General features: G+C 42.9%; 1 protein-coding gene across 4 annotated transcripts; it reads right to left on the bottom strand.

Moving 5' to 3' along the window:
- Positions 1-1,924: 1,924 nt before the first annotated feature.
- LOC100272508 (uncharacterized) lies at positions 1,925-14,935 on the bottom strand. Of its 4 annotated transcripts, XM_020540346.1 has the most exons (16): positions 14,550-14,872; positions 13,906-13,994; positions 13,032-13,098; positions 12,841-12,956; positions 8,208-9,843; positions 8,037-8,103; positions 7,892-7,940; positions 7,375-7,460; positions 7,005-7,258; positions 6,877-6,932; positions 5,989-6,074; positions 4,735-4,827; positions 3,576-4,014; positions 2,934-3,454; positions 2,603-2,831; positions 1,925-2,507 (listed from the first exon to the last, which is right to left on the bottom strand). In XM_020540346.1, the coding sequence occupies exons 5-16, from the start codon at positions 8,513-8,515 to the stop codon at positions 2,212-2,214; spliced, it is 2,484 nt and encodes an 827-aa protein (XP_020395935.1). In that variant the 5' UTR covers positions 8,516-9,843; positions 12,841-12,956; positions 13,032-13,098; positions 13,906-13,994; positions 14,550-14,872; the 3' UTR covers positions 1,925-2,211. The 4 variants fall into 4 exon arrangements, with proteins under 4 accessions (XP_020395935.1, XP_008651045.1, XP_035816300.1 ...); XM_008652823.4 differs by lacking the exon at positions 8,208-9,843 and having other exon boundaries at positions 13,747-13,994; positions 14,550-14,935; NM_001359732.1 differs by lacking the exon at positions 8,208-9,843 and having other exon boundaries at positions 1,927-2,507; positions 14,550-14,829.
- Between the last annotated feature and the right edge of the window lie 1,306 nt (positions 14,936-16,241).

The following is a 16,241-nucleotide window of genomic DNA, read 5'->3' as shown; positions in this document are numbered from 1 at the left end:
GCCTTTTTGCCGAAACAATAGTGTTTTATTCGAGGCTACGTGTTACAAAACCATTTTCAATTGTGGATCTAATAATATCATATGTATGCTAAAATTCCATGTCACGTTTCATATATTAATGAACGTACCATTCTTTTAAAAGAAACGACCGACTAGAACTTTAAAACCACCAACCTTTCAGAGTCCAATATAACAGGAGTACGTTTAAGCCCATAATAGATACAAAATACCCGCATGCATGCATGCCTTTTTGTAAGGTGATTTATTTCAGATGATCTATTAGAAGTTACATTTTTTCCAATTTTTGAATAATTATTAAATTTAATGAAATACCGACCAAAGGATGTTCAACACACATAACGCATATGTTGCAGAGTGAGAAGTTTGGGTAACAGGCACCTTAGTTTCACACTAACATTTGTCTACGTACATATATACTTCCAAAGAACTTGTTCAGTTATTCTCATGTAAAACTGATTTAATGTTGTCATGAGAAACATCTTAATTGGAAGATTAAGGTGATTTATACTGTTTAATCATTATTTAAAAAACATATATATTAATTCTACAAGTTTCTAAATACACGTTTCATGTAAAACTGATTTAATGTTGTACATGTTGGTGTATTAATTAATTTTATAAACTTAGCTGTGATCGGAAAATTTTAGCTTAATACGAAACTAAAATGGTCTATAATAGCATAAATATACCTTACCATTTCACTGTTTTGGAACGTTAGTGCGAGTTTAGACGTCATTCCAGTTGTCAACGTAGGACATCTTCCGGACTGGCCTGGTCTGCGACGCGTGTGCCGTCAATTTCTTCTTCGGTGCTCCCTTCAAGTTCAACCTGCGACGACTTGAACCTATCGAGACGACTTGCCTTGGTCTGTGCCAGATGCGGTGACCAAACTCCGTCTGTGGAAGACTATGAACCTATCACTCATGCTGTGGTCGCACTTGCAGAGCCGGCTTGGCCCGAGAGTTCATTAGGTCCCTGTTCAAGAATTGTAAGGTTGTCTCCAGCAATGAACGCTAAATAATTCTGTACTCTAAATCTAGAGGATGAGACGTCCGCTATTGGCTCCAACAACAACCTGTAAATGGAACTGTAAAATAGCGGATGACTTTGACGAACGCTAAAGCCAAAGTGTACTTGTTCATCCGCTGTCTTGCTCCCACATGCAGACGCAGTCCAGGCTCTTCCTCTCTCTACTTTTTCTCCTGCGCAGTTGTCAGATGCCGTGCAAATTTGTCTGCTATTGCTTGGTTGTAGTCGGTTTTAAAAATTAATTAGTCACTAATTAATTCTTGGATCATATGAATGATTTTTTGTTTCCGTGCGTATGATAGGAAATACATAATACATTTTTTTGGTAAATAATATGATCGATGAGTAATTTATATATAAAATGAAAATGTATTGTAAGAAGTATTTTTATTTCGTAATACATTAATTAATTTTTCTATAAGTGACATGTAAAAACAATGTGTATTATAAAATCCGGTACACTATAGATATAGAGGACCGAATTTAAGGGATGTTGCTGGAGATGAAAAAGATAGAGAATAGAATCTTTTAGAACGTGCTGTATAGGACAGATATTGCTTTAGGGGATAGAATTTAGAGATAGCCTAAGTCGAGCTATTAGATCAATCCGTCCGAAAAATCAATGTACAGGAATTGCAGGTCGAACCATTTGATCAATCCGTCCGGAAATTCAAGTTTGATAGTTTGAGTTTGTCATGCAAGCGCTTTCTAATCACGTGTTGCCCTTGACGACGATTGGAGATAATGGCAATCATCTTATTCGTTCTGTGGCTGGTGCTCAACAAAACCACCACAAACGAAGGCATATAGCATAGTAACTAGATAGCCTCGGAAAATGTCAGATTTCAGCATTCGTAGTGAACCTACACAGAGATATCTCAAAAAAAATGTTTTTCTCAATCTTTACTAGATTCTGTGTTGAGTGCAACAAATTAAAATCGATGCAATACATCCTCTCGAAGAAATAAAACCAAGAAGTTACAAGTCTATAGATTCTGTGTCACCGTGAACGATTACCAGATGGTGTTTTGAGTCTGTCATTCCCATGTGGTGGGCTATCATCTCTCTCCCTTGGCAACCGAAGTGACTTAAAAAAGCTAATAGCCATCTCGAGGATACAGCTACCTCCTGTGTAATATGCGTAGTGACATAAAACAAAAGCTACTCAGCCTCCTTAGCATCTGAAATTTCGATGTCAGATGCTTTGCTTTCAGGAAGAGACTCTTGATCGTCCACCTCAGTGGCACAATCAAGCAGCTCGTCTGATCCAGCAATCTCCTGGCTGGGTTTCTCTTTATCCCCTTTGGGGATTTTGAGCCCATGGCGCAAAGAAATCCTCTCAAGCAATTCTTTACCATCTAGCGGAGAAACCATGACGCACAAATTGGTCTTTCCTTTCCAGCAAACAATGGCAATGGCCGAGGGATCTGTAGCTATGGATCCTATATCCTGATGCCCTGAAATTTCAAGAAAGATGTTGAGTCATCATCAGATGTTTAGTTTGCTCAAGTTTTGAGTTCTCCTTTAAGCTGAAAAGAATAGTTGCTGTTACCTTCACGTAAAACTACAACACAGCAACCTGGAAGCAAAGCTGAAGCTTCCTCACCAAATTTTGCATCCACGAAATCAGGAAACTTAATAGTCCTGTACTGTAAAAGATGTTGGAAGTCAATTGCAGATGCATATAGAATCTGTTTTGTGATGTATGGAAGCAGGAGCGGCAATCCCTCTGATGACAACCGAAATGTGCATGGGGAGCCTTCCTTTGAAGACTGCCTTTCCTGAAAGAGTGCAAAGGTATATGAGAACCACTGTGTTAAATAAAAAATGCCTTCTGATAATAGTTTAGGTTGATAAATAACAGAGATTAATTGGAGACCTACAAAAATCTTTAGGCCCAGTGAGGTGATCTTTAGCCTTTCGCCAATTTTTATGTTGAGCTCCAAAACATCTTGAACAGATTTTGACACATAGTATATTCTCTTAACATGACTAGTATCAGGGTTTCTAGTCACCAGATGACCTTCAAGTGGAAATGAATCTGTGATACCATAGAAAGATACAATGCTTTTGACTGTCACTTCATCTTTAAAAAATATCACAGGGTCAACCCCTCTCCACCTGCCTTGGTTTTGCTGCCTCCTCCTATCCCTTGTTCCTGCTTGACCCTTTGCTGCCTCATTAACATTGACCTTAGAATCCTCTGAGCTCTTATCTTCTGAACTTTTGTTATCCCTGTCTCTATTCTGTTCTCCATCCAGAACATTTGCATTATCAATCACTTGCTGATGCACAGTATTTTCTTCAGATGATGCCTTATGTGATACTAAATCCTTCTCAAGTTTCTCAGTCTTGTCTTTTGAGATATTCTGGTCAATTCTGACACCATCTACCACCTGGTTCTCTGAAAAGATGGATATTTACCATACTTCAGCACTAGGAAGTAGAAACCAGAACTGTAATGTATGTGAGTTTAATGTCATGAACAGCGATATGCAGGATAAATGAAAGTGGAACAATATTACCATTCAGGGGAGAGAGTTTATGAAGGACTGCAATGAAAAATGCCCCACTGTTCTGGTCATGAGGAACAATTCTCATACAGCGATGCAGTGGGTAATCTGAATGTTCCGTACGGATGGAAGTAGAATTTAACTTTTTATAACTACTACTAGTTGTGACTTCACCAGACTCGCAATCAACTTTAGTTCCCTCTTCGGTTTTCAGATTGTCACCATTATTGCTGTCATCAATTGTTACAGTTGTTTCTTGTTCTCCCTCTCCCATGTCTGTTGAATCCTTCATGTCTGCATCAGCTACATCTGTGTTGACCTCAACGCTGCTGCTCCCCGTACCACTATCTTTGCTGCCTTTCCCAGAAGGAAACATACTTGCTGATATCACATGCTTCCTGTAGCGAGGTACATCTTCATGAACACCAAACCAAGACCCTCTATCCCGTACCTGCAATACTTGAACTACTGAGGGGAGAGCAGGATAAAATTCACTACATTAAAAAAAGGTAGTGGCAGAACGAGTGCCAGAGGCTAGTGGGGTTAGAAAAGTGATAAACCAAGACAAGCCTTCTCCCACAAATGCAAAGAGGCTGTCTCAAGCCCGTGACCTAGTGACTCAGAGAGACGGCTCTCGCCACTCACAACGCTTGCCCTTAATAAAATTTAATATGTTGGATTATAAAATTTTATGGAAACCCAGAAGATAGAATTGTGACTCAAGTCAATTGTGGATACCAACTGAAAGTGTATAATGCAAACAAATAATATAGACAGAAAAAAACTGTAACCAAGTTGAAACACATGTTGATTTCCACAGATTATTCTTAAGAGAGTGTCACAATAAAAAGAATTAATTTTCAGATAAAAAATTAGCACGCTCGTCTCCTCTTTTACTTATTTCAGGTGCAAAAACCTATTGAGAATAATAAAAGGGAACATATAAACAACACAGTTAAGCAGAAAGTGATTAAGTGAATAATATGAAAGTGCAAATTCACATGTACCAGCAGATGCACCATGCACTGCAGAATTACTGAAGAGGTTCTGTGTCATATGCGAAAATTTCCTGAATGCATTTGCTTCCAGAAAGGATAACAAATGCTAGGTTCACAGGAAACCACATTTAATCATGAAAGGCATCATAATGCATTTAACCATGTATACTAACCTTCCAGGTGCTAAGTCCAGGACGACGGGCTAATTCAGGTAGTTCATTAGAAACATCAAGAAGTTCAACAGAGTCCCCACATCTCCGCAAAATCTGTGGAGTTATAGTGTTATACAGATCATTGTTGATGTTACGAACATGTACAAAATTGACAAATTATAGATGAGAACTACAAAATCAAAGTCTATTTTCAAGTCGTCCGACTAATCCGACTAATCGGGATTAAACGGGCAGGTCGCCTGGTAGTGGCCGATCAGCCGGACGACTCAACTAGAGTATCAAGTCATCCAGGTCGTCCAACTAGTCGTCGATTAGGGGCGATTAGTCGTCCGACTAGATGGTAAATCGACCAGGAATTGTCCAGGCGGCTAGGGTTTTCTAGTGGGCTACTGGGCTTCTATTTTTCCAGCCCATCTACAGTAGTATAAAGACAATGTGCCGCAACTCCTCACCACCCCTTGAAACCTTTCCTCTCCTCTGCCGAGTCCAGAGCACAGGCTGCAGGTCCAGAACACCAGCAGTGGCTCCAGAACACCGGCGGCGGCTCCAAAGCACTAGCGACGAGATGAGCTCCTCATCTCAAGGTGTTGCTGATGCTTTTTGCTTGGATGAGATGAACCCCTTGAAACCTTTCCTCTCCTCACCATCCCTTCTCCCCCTTTCCTATATTCCCTATCGTCTGAATTCTGATGAATCTGAATCTGTTGGAGTAGAGGCTGTTGCTGATGCTTTTTGCTTGGATGATGATCTGCTCTAGGTAGTAGGTACTGCATTACTACTTGTAGCCTTGTATTCCAATATTTCAGTTTCAGTTCTGCTATAGTGCTATATGCCTATATTGCCTTTCAGTCTGTTACACAGTTTCAGTTTCAGACTTACAAAATGTCTATTGCAGTATTTCTTATATATACATATATCATAATATGTATACATATGTCCAGAAATATATAGGACGATTAGGGGACGACCAGAGGTCGACTAGGACCGATTAGGCGTCCTAATTGTCACCCTAATCGCGATTAGGGGCCTGGTCGGTCCTCTAGAACGACCAGCTGGTCACCCGACCTGAATATAATAAGAAAGAGCATGATATGTTGGCCAATCATTTCTTGGATAACTGACTTAATATGCCCTGAGCACTATTTTTCAAGGAGAAATCAAATCATGAAAGTACGAGAGGAGAGAGAAGAATATTTGAACAAATCAAACATTTAGACAGTGAATATTACAGGTAAAATCAACAATAAAGAATACCTCAGCAACAACGCCTTCGTTTTCAACAGGGTTCATTGAACATGTCGAATAAACCATCCTCCCACCCACTTTGAGCAAGCTCATACCTGAACAAGCAACAAAAAACCAAATACGCAAACCTCATGAGTAACAAATCCCTAATATCAGGATAACATAGCATTTACTCATCGTAGTTGGAGAAACATATACATATGTAGATGTCATGTCAGTTTCCACAATACATGATTGGTTATGAAACAAATCATAGTTGGACAAATATTGATATTTAAGAAACTGTTTAGAACAAAAATATCATTAAAAGGGGAAAAGATACAAAAAAGGTAAAAAAATACCAGCCCAAGTGCCCAACCAGTCCAGGCAGCCCATAAATCAGCCTAGCTAGCCCATCAAAATTAGACTAACACTCCCCACACCTCCCAGCCACTTATTTCCCGTCCCTCCCTAGCCGCTAGGGTCCCTCTTCTCACCGCCGTAGGCCACTCTGCTCGCCACTGGCTACTCCCGGCGCCAATCCTCCCTCCCTCCCCACTCTATGCCGTCGCTGGGCCACGTAACCTGCGCCCGACACCGCCGGCGCTGCCCCCCACCACTCCCCGCTCAGGCGCCCCCTCCGGCCGCCTTCCCCTCACTAGCGCGGGCGCCAGTGGGCAGAGCCTCTCCCCCTCTCTTCCACCCGCCTAGATGTCGGGGCAAGGCGAGGGGGACGCCTTACCTCGGCGAACCGACTCACTGAGTAGGCAACGTCGACGACGCCTTAAAAACTATGGCAAGATCAACAGCTCAACACTGCAAAGATGTTAAAGCATTTCAAAAAAGAAAATTCTAACATAATAAACCAACTGAAGAGTTATGAATCAGGTAATGCTCCAAGCATGTTTTAATCTTTACCACGCATAGCAATTTCCACTTGCAGGTGATGAAGTCCGTTCCCCATACCAGCATTCCTGAATAGTCAATCCAATTGATAAGAATCTAACTGAACACAGTACCAAAATGAGCAATGGATCAGTATTTACCACTTCCTCCACATATCAGGAGCCTTACGGACAGTCCCATCGCCACTACAAGGCACGTCACAAAGAACGCGATCAAACTCCAACCTCTGCACCTTTGCCTCATCCATACACATTTTTGAACAGAACTTTGCAAGATTACAACCAGGAAAGTTTTGTGCTTCGTGATTTGTCACAATCAGGTTAGCTGTGCACATTCTCTTGGTTTGGTGAATAAGAAGATTGCATCTTTGCACATCAACATCATTAGCTACCACCTGATTACATGGAGGAAGCATCAGGTAAGATAACTAATGACACAATCAATACCTTTCTTGAAACCAATGAAAACCCAAAAAAACACCAGTTACTTGGGATATATATTGAAACGTACCAGGGCATTTGGAAGCAGTCCAGGCTTCGTTGACTGGTGAATCATCTCAAGTAACTGGAAAGTTTTAGATCCTGGAGCGGCACACACTACATAGGATGACAAAATTCATGAGACCAAGGTTAGAGAAGTCCCTAGTCTCAAGATAAAAGCTGAATACTATGATCAAGTGGAAACTGTTTGCCTTGATTAAGTTCAAGATAAAGGCTAAAGTCAAGCACAAAAAGTCTAGGCTTCAATGAGATATCCAGGCATCCAGCAAGTCTATGGGCAGTCGGACACAAGGTGTAACTAGAATGGCAATCATTTTTATTTGTTTTTTACCTGTTTACTCACTTGTAGAAAAAATATCAGTAATTTTAAACATGTACATAAACTGTTGCACAAACTTGTTAGCTGAATATCTAAAAACCTCAGAAACTGGAAATGGTGGTCATTTGACAGACAGTACATGAGTCACAGACTGTTACTTAAGCTACACAATATGTAAATATTGTGAACAAGTTTGATAGATACATACTATCAAGAATATGATGATCAGGTTGCACGTTCAGAAACAGTGGTGGGACCTGCAACAATAGTACAATACATACCATTGAAACAAGATTTACCAAGATATGTATAATACATAGCACATCCCAGGAATAAAATCAGGTACTACCCACCATACTAACAGCCTCTTGCCTAGTTATGTTGCCAACTTCGTTCTCTCGCTTCAAGAATTCATGAAAACTGAGTAATAAAAAAGTCAATGTTGAACTATCAATTATCCCACTGGAATATCAAAATGACCAACATGCTTCAATATTGTAATGACAGAAAACAATTGTGCACACCAATAGTTTTCAACAAAATTACTTTTCTCCCCGGGAGGGGGGAGATCAACCCCGCAGAAGCAGTAGCCGAGGAGGTGGTCGCTGGGGCCAGGGCCGACACCAGCGAGGGGAGGTGGTGGGCAGGGGAAGGGGCGCCGGAGAGGAGAGGAGTCGGGGGAGACGGAGAGGCCATCACCCTTTGCCAAGGAACACGCCCAACCAGAGAGTTCTATTCCAGACAGTAGTGTTTTCTGGCTGCATGCCGGCTTTAAATGTGATTCCTGAGAGTGCTTCTCGGATGGAGGTGTCTGTTGTGGCCGCGTCAGCATCTGGTGGCCTGCAGTTGGCCCATGAAGTTGCCCCCTCGACACCGGGGCCTCAGACAGATGTTGGTTCCTGGTTGGCCCATGAAGCTGCCCCCTCGCCGCCGGGGCCTCTAGCAGAGGTTGGCTCCCCCAGCCCGTCTGCTCGCCCCAATGGGCTGCCTGCCCGTGCTGCTGCACCGACACTCGGGTGTGATGCCGGGCCGCCTCAGTCTTTGAACTCCGTTGATTTTGTATCGTGCACCATTCCGGATGACCCGCCACGGACAAGAGCTGGGATCATTACACACTTCTACTCTAGACGCAAGGATGCCTCAACATCCGGCTCAACCCGCTGGCGCCAGCGTGCTGCTTGCTGATCTTACCAGGCCCCTTGACTGTCTGTTTGCCCAGCCTACCATCCGTAAGAGGCGGCACAGGGCCCTGCCGCCTGACTTTGAGCCTAGGCACAGCAACAAGGTCCATGTTGGGGGTTGACTTTGATGATTTTGTCTCCCTGCCGGCTGTGGGCACTCGTGGAGGCATTCTTCTCGCTTGGAAAGGTAGTGTTTGCAATGTGCGGGAGGTCAGAGTTGATTCTTTCTCGGTCTCTGTTTGCTTTACCCATGAGGATGGTCAGTTCTGGTGGTTTACAGGGGTTTATGGGCCCCAAACTGATGCCCTCAAGATTCAATTTCTTCAGGAGCTGTGCAATATGCGGCTCGCTTGTGTTGGTCCTTGGGCCGTAGGTGGTGACTTCAATCTTATATTTCGGGCAGCGGACAAGAACAACTCTAATGTTGACAGGGTGATGATGGGCCGCTTTCGGCGTTTTCTCAATGACTTGAATTTGACTGAGGTGCCATTAATGGGGAGGAAGCTCACTTGGTCAAATGAACGTGAAGCACCCACTTTGGTTCGGCTTGACCATGTGTTTGTGACGATGGATTGGGAGGAGTATTTCCCAGATTGTGTGCTGCAGAGCTCGGCCTCTTCCATTTCTGATCACTGTCCGTTGTTACTCGGATTGCATGACTTCTTTATGGGTAGGAGATGGTTTCATTTCGAAAGCTTTTGGCCCTGGTTGGATGGGTTTGTGGAGGAGGCCCAGATGTCCTGGAATCAACATGTTGATGCTAACTGTCCCCTGAAAAAGATTTGCTGACAAGCTAAGTCGACTTTCTAGTGATTTGCAGTCCTGGAATCACAAAAAAACTGGTCATATTAAGCAGCAAATTCTGTTGGCTAAAGAAATCTTGCACCGCTTGGAAATCGCCCAAGATTCCAGATTGCTCTCCCCGCTTGAGACCTGGCTGCGCAGGAAGTTGAAGTGCCATTCCCTTGGCCTCGCTTCCCTGGAAAGCACCATGGCAAGAACGAAGTCAAGATTAAGGTGGCTGAAAGAGGGTGATGCTAAGTTGCTAACACGGTCTATTTCCAGCGACACACCCGGTACAGGAAGAAGAAAAACTTCATCTCAAAGCTTCAAGTTGATGATAGGTTGATTCTGGACCAAGAGGAGAAGAAAGAGGCTGTTTGGGGCTTTTATAATGAGCTGCTTGGAACTGCTAGACAGCGAGACTTCACCCTTGACTTGCTGGCCTTTCACTGTCCGGCTTCGAAACTGTCTGATTTGGAGCTACTGCTATTTGATGAGGAAATCTGAGCCACCATTAATGTTTTGCCGCTTGACAAAGCGCCAGGGCCCGATGGCTTTACTGGTCATTTCTTCAAAGTGGCTTGGTCAGCAATCAAGGAGGATTTCATGGCTGCTGTGGATTGTCTCATGCACGGAGATGATAGCAGACTTTACTTGCTTAACTCGGCTTACATCACCTTACACCCTAAGAAGGTTGATGCGGCTGAAACCAAGGATTTTCGCCCTACTAGCTTAATCCACAGCTTTGCCAAAACTATCACAAGGCTCTCGCGACCAGGCTGGCCCTCAAGTTGGCGGGACTGGTATCAACAAATCAGAGCGCTTTTTGTCAAAGGCCGATGTATCCACGACAATTTCATGTTGGTTCAGCAAACGGCTAAAATATCCATATGCAGGAGGCAAGAGTGCTTCTTAAACTTGATATTACCAAGGATTTCAATTCGGTTTCATGGCCATTTCTGTTGGAAGTCCTGAGCCATCTAGGTTTTCGGCCTTTTTGGCACAATCTCCTCTCTAAGCTGCTTAGCTCCTCTTCTACACGGGTGCTCATGAATGGTGAACCGGGGGAGCTTATCTTTCACCAGTGAGGCTTGCGGCAGAGGGATCCTCTATCCCCCATGTTGTTCATCATTGTGATGGATGTGCTGAATTTTTTGGTCCAGAAAGCCTTGGATTTCAACCTTCTCCAGCCTCTGTTTAGGAGGGGCAACGGACAAAGACTTCCCTGTATGCAGACGACAGTGTCCTCTTCGTGCAACCGCGAACTGATGAATTGCTAGCAGTCAAGGAGGTTCTCAGAATTTTTGGAGGCTACTGGGCTGATCACCAACATCAATAAGAGCTCTGTAACTCCCATTCGTTGTGATCCGCAGAAGGTGGTGGTGGTAACTGATGTGCTGCCATGCAAGGTGACACAATTCCCGTGTAAATATCTCGGAATGCCTCTCTCGTCAAGAAGCTGGCTAAGAATGATTTCTATCCCCTAATTGACGCAATTGCAGACCGACTCCCCGGTTGGAAAGCTGTGGTTATACATCCGGACGGCAGAGCAACACTAATCAAGTCAGTCCTCTCAGCCATTCCTATTTATCAGCTTATTGCATTGCAATGTCCAAACTCCAAAATGGGTGGTTAAAAGGATTGATAAAATAAGAAGGGAATTCTTGTGGACGGGTCGTAAAGATGTAAAAGGAGGTCACTGCCTTGTTGGTTGGCAGCGGGTGTGCAGGCCTCTCCACCTTGGAGGCCTTGCAATTCATAACTTAGAGGTGTTGGGTTGGTCTCTTCATATGAGATGGTTATGGCTTGCTAAAAATCAACCTGACTTTCCCTGGAACTCGCTGGAAATCCAAGTTCATCCCTGTGCTGCAGCTTTGTTCGCCTCTTCTATGCGTTCCATCGTGGGGGATGGGACACAAACTCTTTTTTGGAAGGACCGCTGGCTGTTTGGAAATTCGATTGCGGAGTTGGCACCTGAACTGATGCTGGCAGTTCCAAAGTGTCTCCTAAGCAAGCTCGCTTTGGACAGGAGGCTCTCACAAGCTCGCTTTGGACTGGAGATAACAGAGGCAACATATCCCTGCAGGCTTTTAACGATTTTTCATCCTCTGGGACCTTGTGCAGGATGTTGATTTGTATTCAGCATTTCAGCCCCAGATCAGCATGTTTGGTTCCCTGCGCCCTCAGGCTCTTATTCGTCCAAGTCAGTGTATGAACGCTTCTTCGTTGGTGTGGTGGGGTTTGAACCATCCAAAAGAATCTGGAAGAGCTGGGCTCCGCCGAAATGCAAATATTTCCTTTGGCTGGCCTCTTTGAACTGTACCTAGACGGCTGACTGCCTTGCTCGTCGTGGCCTGGAGCATCCAGAGAGCTGTTTGTGTTGTGATCAAGTCGATGAAACAATCCAACATATTCTGATCCAATGTGTCTTTGCTAGAGAAATTTGGTTCGAGGTCCTATCTATGGTCGACCTACAGGCTTTAGCTCCTGACCCAGATTCCTCCAGTTTCCAGGATTGGTGGAGCGTGGCTGAGCTGCGGGTTCCTCCTCACAAACAAAAGGGTTTCAATTCTATTGTGATTTTGGTGGCCTGGTGGATCTGGAAGCACCGAAAGGCATGTTTCTTCAATGGTGCCTCACATAACAAATCCAAAATTTTGCAGGACATCAAAGATGATGCTAGGCTCTGGTGTTTGGCTGGTGCTTCAGGCCTCCGGAGGATTTTGCCATAGTTGTTCTTATCATTTTCTCAGATTTATGGATCCCTTTGTGTATGCTTGTACGGTTGTACCTGGCCTCCATGAGGCTTAACTTTTTGTATTGGCCGCTTCGGCCTTGACTATTTTTCTTCTTAATATAATGATATGCACCTCTCCTGCGTATTTGAGAAAAAAAAGGAAAGGAAAGGAAAACCCTATCTTTACATAACAATATGGCATTAGTTATTTCTTATTTGCAAATGAATACATAGCCAATGCATCTGCAAGTCTAAGGCATCAAAAGAAATATATGTACTTATTTTAAGTTACCACCTCAAAACTCTTACAACAACCTTCAACATGAAAACATAGTAAGTTCAAAGTAATTTCACATACTACTGTTTTACAAGATTCTCTCAAAATATACCATATACTACTGCATATGCTACCTGAAAAGATTGTCTCAAAAGAGACTGATCTGTTATTGTGTTTACCTCTCAAGTGCCTGATTTCTCCTCAGCTGCATTCGAGAAAAGTTCAAATGCCATGCAAGATTACCCGGGTACCAAGGCAAAGGCCGAATAGCATCTTCTTCATGATCATCGGTCACCTGTCCATGAAAGAAATAGAAAATGTCAAAAGCACTAGCTCTAACTTAGACTTATGCATGGGTTTTAGAAGCAACCTCAGTCTCTAATGATTTCCTGAAGTCGTTTTCCAATTGCGAGCAGATATCTTGAAAAAATTGACAGCTGGCAAAGAAAGGTTTAGCATGCTAAAATAGAGTATTGAACCACCTAAATAGGCAAAGTAATTAATCTCAAATGTTGCAAAGCATAAAAGTAGGGGGTTCTGGTAAAACTGCCAAGGTATTTCATACAAGTACAATTATTATGTCCAACTACATGGATGACTGTTTAGGTTCTTGCAAGATGAGCATGTTACAAGGTGAACAAGTGTCAATGTGCACAAAAAAAAATGTTGATGAACCATAGTCCATATTCATAGCATGTAAACAGCAAACCAACCAGAATAGAGATAGCATAATCCTTTAAAAAAGTAAGAGGAAAAGTGTCTAGGGCAACATGGGGATCAAGTCCAAAGTTAATTGAACAAAATGGTTTTATCTATATGATTGAATCAGGCCAATAATGGAACAATATTCTTGGGAACAGGATATACAACATCAACATTCATTTTATAATGAAGCAAGATCAGGCAAATTTGGTTCAACTTTCAAGAGCAGGACTGAGGAAGATAAGGCAGTATGTATAGTTATCACAGTTTAACAGTACATAGATGATATTACAGCCTGAACATGCAATTGAATACAGAAGAACTGCTAGGAAATTTTCAGATTGTCAACTGAAAGCAGAGGTGTGAGAGTCACGGAAAAGTACCGAACACAATGCATACACTTCTATGCAGAAGTAATCAAGAGTGTGGTGTCCAATATTGGTTATTAAGCAAAGTGCTTCCTCGTTCACTTAGTCAAAACAACCTAACAAACAATAAAGCAAAACTTATGAATACACCTTCATAATTCAGAGAGGAATTACCTCGCATTAATCCTAAAAGTGGCAGGTAATGGCTTCCGGAGCATGCTCATGAAGCTATCCCACTCTTCCTCAGAAACAATTTGCTGCTCCTGCAAGACAAATACATGTGTCAAATTGACAAGGATTAGCAAAAAAATCCCAATCCAAAGTTTCCAAAATTATAAATCCAACTGAAAAGCTAAAAAGCTGCAAGAAATCTACAACATGCTAAAGAAGCTCACTATAAGCATAGTGCAAAAAAATATCTTAATACTACAAATTGCAGTATACCCGTACATTTGGCACTAACTCTTAGAGCCAGCTTTTGAGTTGAACTGGTATCAGAGAGAGACAAAGGTCTCCCCTTTATTTTCATGTTTGTGCCTTCGTCTCTGGCTGCACGGGAGTGGAGGTGCTGAAGTGTAGAAGTGGATTGACTACCTTCTAACAGCTTAAGCTCTGGCTCCACTCTAACGCTAACAAACACGTAGCTTAAATGAACACTATCAGCCCCTACCACGTCAACAAATCGTCATATAGGCAGCCTACATGAAGAGCAACCACCACCATCTAACTAGCATCGAAAGCTAGCAACACCCAAATGTCAGCTTGGGACATTAGATCGCAACAGGAAACAGGGCGTGATCTGAAGCAAGCGGCAATACCTTGTAGTACTCCTCGAAGGCTGGGTTCTCGGTAGCGAAGGGCTGCCACGAGGGATTGTCCTCTCGCGCCTCTCCTCCTTCGCCGGCGGGAGGACGCTGAGGGTTGTGCTTCCAGACGTTCTCGCGGCCCTGCTTGAAGTGGCGGCGCTGCGTGCGCCCGCGCTTCCGCCCGCCTCCCATCTTACCACTCTGTCACGCGCGTGCGCGCTCCTTCGTCCTCTCGGTGGCGGCGTGCGAAGAGAGACGACAGACTAGGAGGGGTTTACTTCTGAGTTCTGACGGTTTGAGGCTCTGAGGTTTAGAGCGGCGGCGCGGCGAGGAATGCGGATGCGGGTTGGGTGCGAGGGAGGAAAGCTGGGTTGGATCTCAGAGAGGCGGCGAGGGGCGCCAGCTGGGCTCTGAGCGGGCTGTATTGAAACTCAAGTCCGTCAGTACTGGGCTCGAATGTAGCCCGCTGACGAGAGTACAACGTATGTGTATGCTCACATGGCAATGGATACCCGAATCTGAATACCCGACGGGTTTTACCCGATATGAAGGCGGGTACGGGATAATCTCTTTATCTGTGGGTATGTTAATGGATAAAAACCTCTACCCGTTGGGTAGATGGGTACGGGTACGGATTGGTACTATCCTACCCGTCTATCCATAATAAAATATATCTGCATCAATACCACTATAACCATTTAATAGAGCGCATCTTAGCTAAAATAAAACTCTTCTCTAACTATCATTTGTCTAGATATCAAGTTATGTAATCATATGATTTGTTATATGTGAAGTTGAACTTGTCTTTTATGTTTATTGAATATTTTTGAGTGATTGATATATTGAAATTTAAAACTTTCCTAGCGGGTAAGGTTTACCCGACGGGTAAAACTACCCGCGCGGGTATGGGTATGGGTAAGATTTTATACCCGTGAGGGTAACCTAACTGGTAGAATTTTTTTGATAGGTACAGGTATAAAATGGTACTACCCGACAGGTATATACTCGTTGCATCCCTAATGTTGAGTGCTACGCATTCGTATGTGGCGGCCGGGGCGGTTTTATGATTCCTCCGCCGATCAGTCGCGGGGAAACTTTATTTTTATAGTAGATTTCTATTTCTCAAAGGAAAAATAAAATAAATTTTTTAAGAAAATAACCCTTAGGCTAGTTTGGCAATAAGATTATAAAAAACCTGGGAAAGTAATCCACCAAGGGGTTTTTAAATATCATATCAATTTCCTAGGAGTATTTTCCCCACTCGGGTGTACTTCCTTGCCACTGTTTGGCAACCAAGGGACTAAAAACCCCTTTTGAAACAAAATACTTCAAAGATCATAAAAATCAAATAAAATAAGAAATATTTAGAAAATTTAGAACACAATGAAACATCACTAAAAAATCTAAAAATTGCGCGACATGATCATCTAATATCCAACAAAGTTTAATTTGAATAACATCTAATATCCAACAAAGTTAATTCATCTGTCATCACATCACATAAGTTCATCTTCGTTCACATGTACAAATAGATGGAGTACAAGTCTCTTCGTTATAAACTTTGGCACTAGAATGGATTATGAGTTTAACTCCTTTTTCACAACCTTCATGTGGACTGTCGTTGCATTTTCCTTCTCCATGTCAACTTCATATGTTGCTTCCACCTAGCACCCTACAATTAACACAAATTGGCACATAGTTTAA

The sequence above is a fragment of the Zea mays genome, chromosome 7, assembly GCF_902167145.1.
Source record: "Zea mays cultivar B73 chromosome 7, Zm-B73-REFERENCE-NAM-5.0, whole genome shotgun sequence".
Classification (NCBI taxonomy): domain Eukaryota; kingdom Viridiplantae; phylum Streptophyta; class Magnoliopsida; order Poales; family Poaceae; genus Zea; species Zea mays.
Note: the sequence above shows the minus strand (reverse complement) of the source record. Positions and strands in the feature narration are given on the sequence as shown.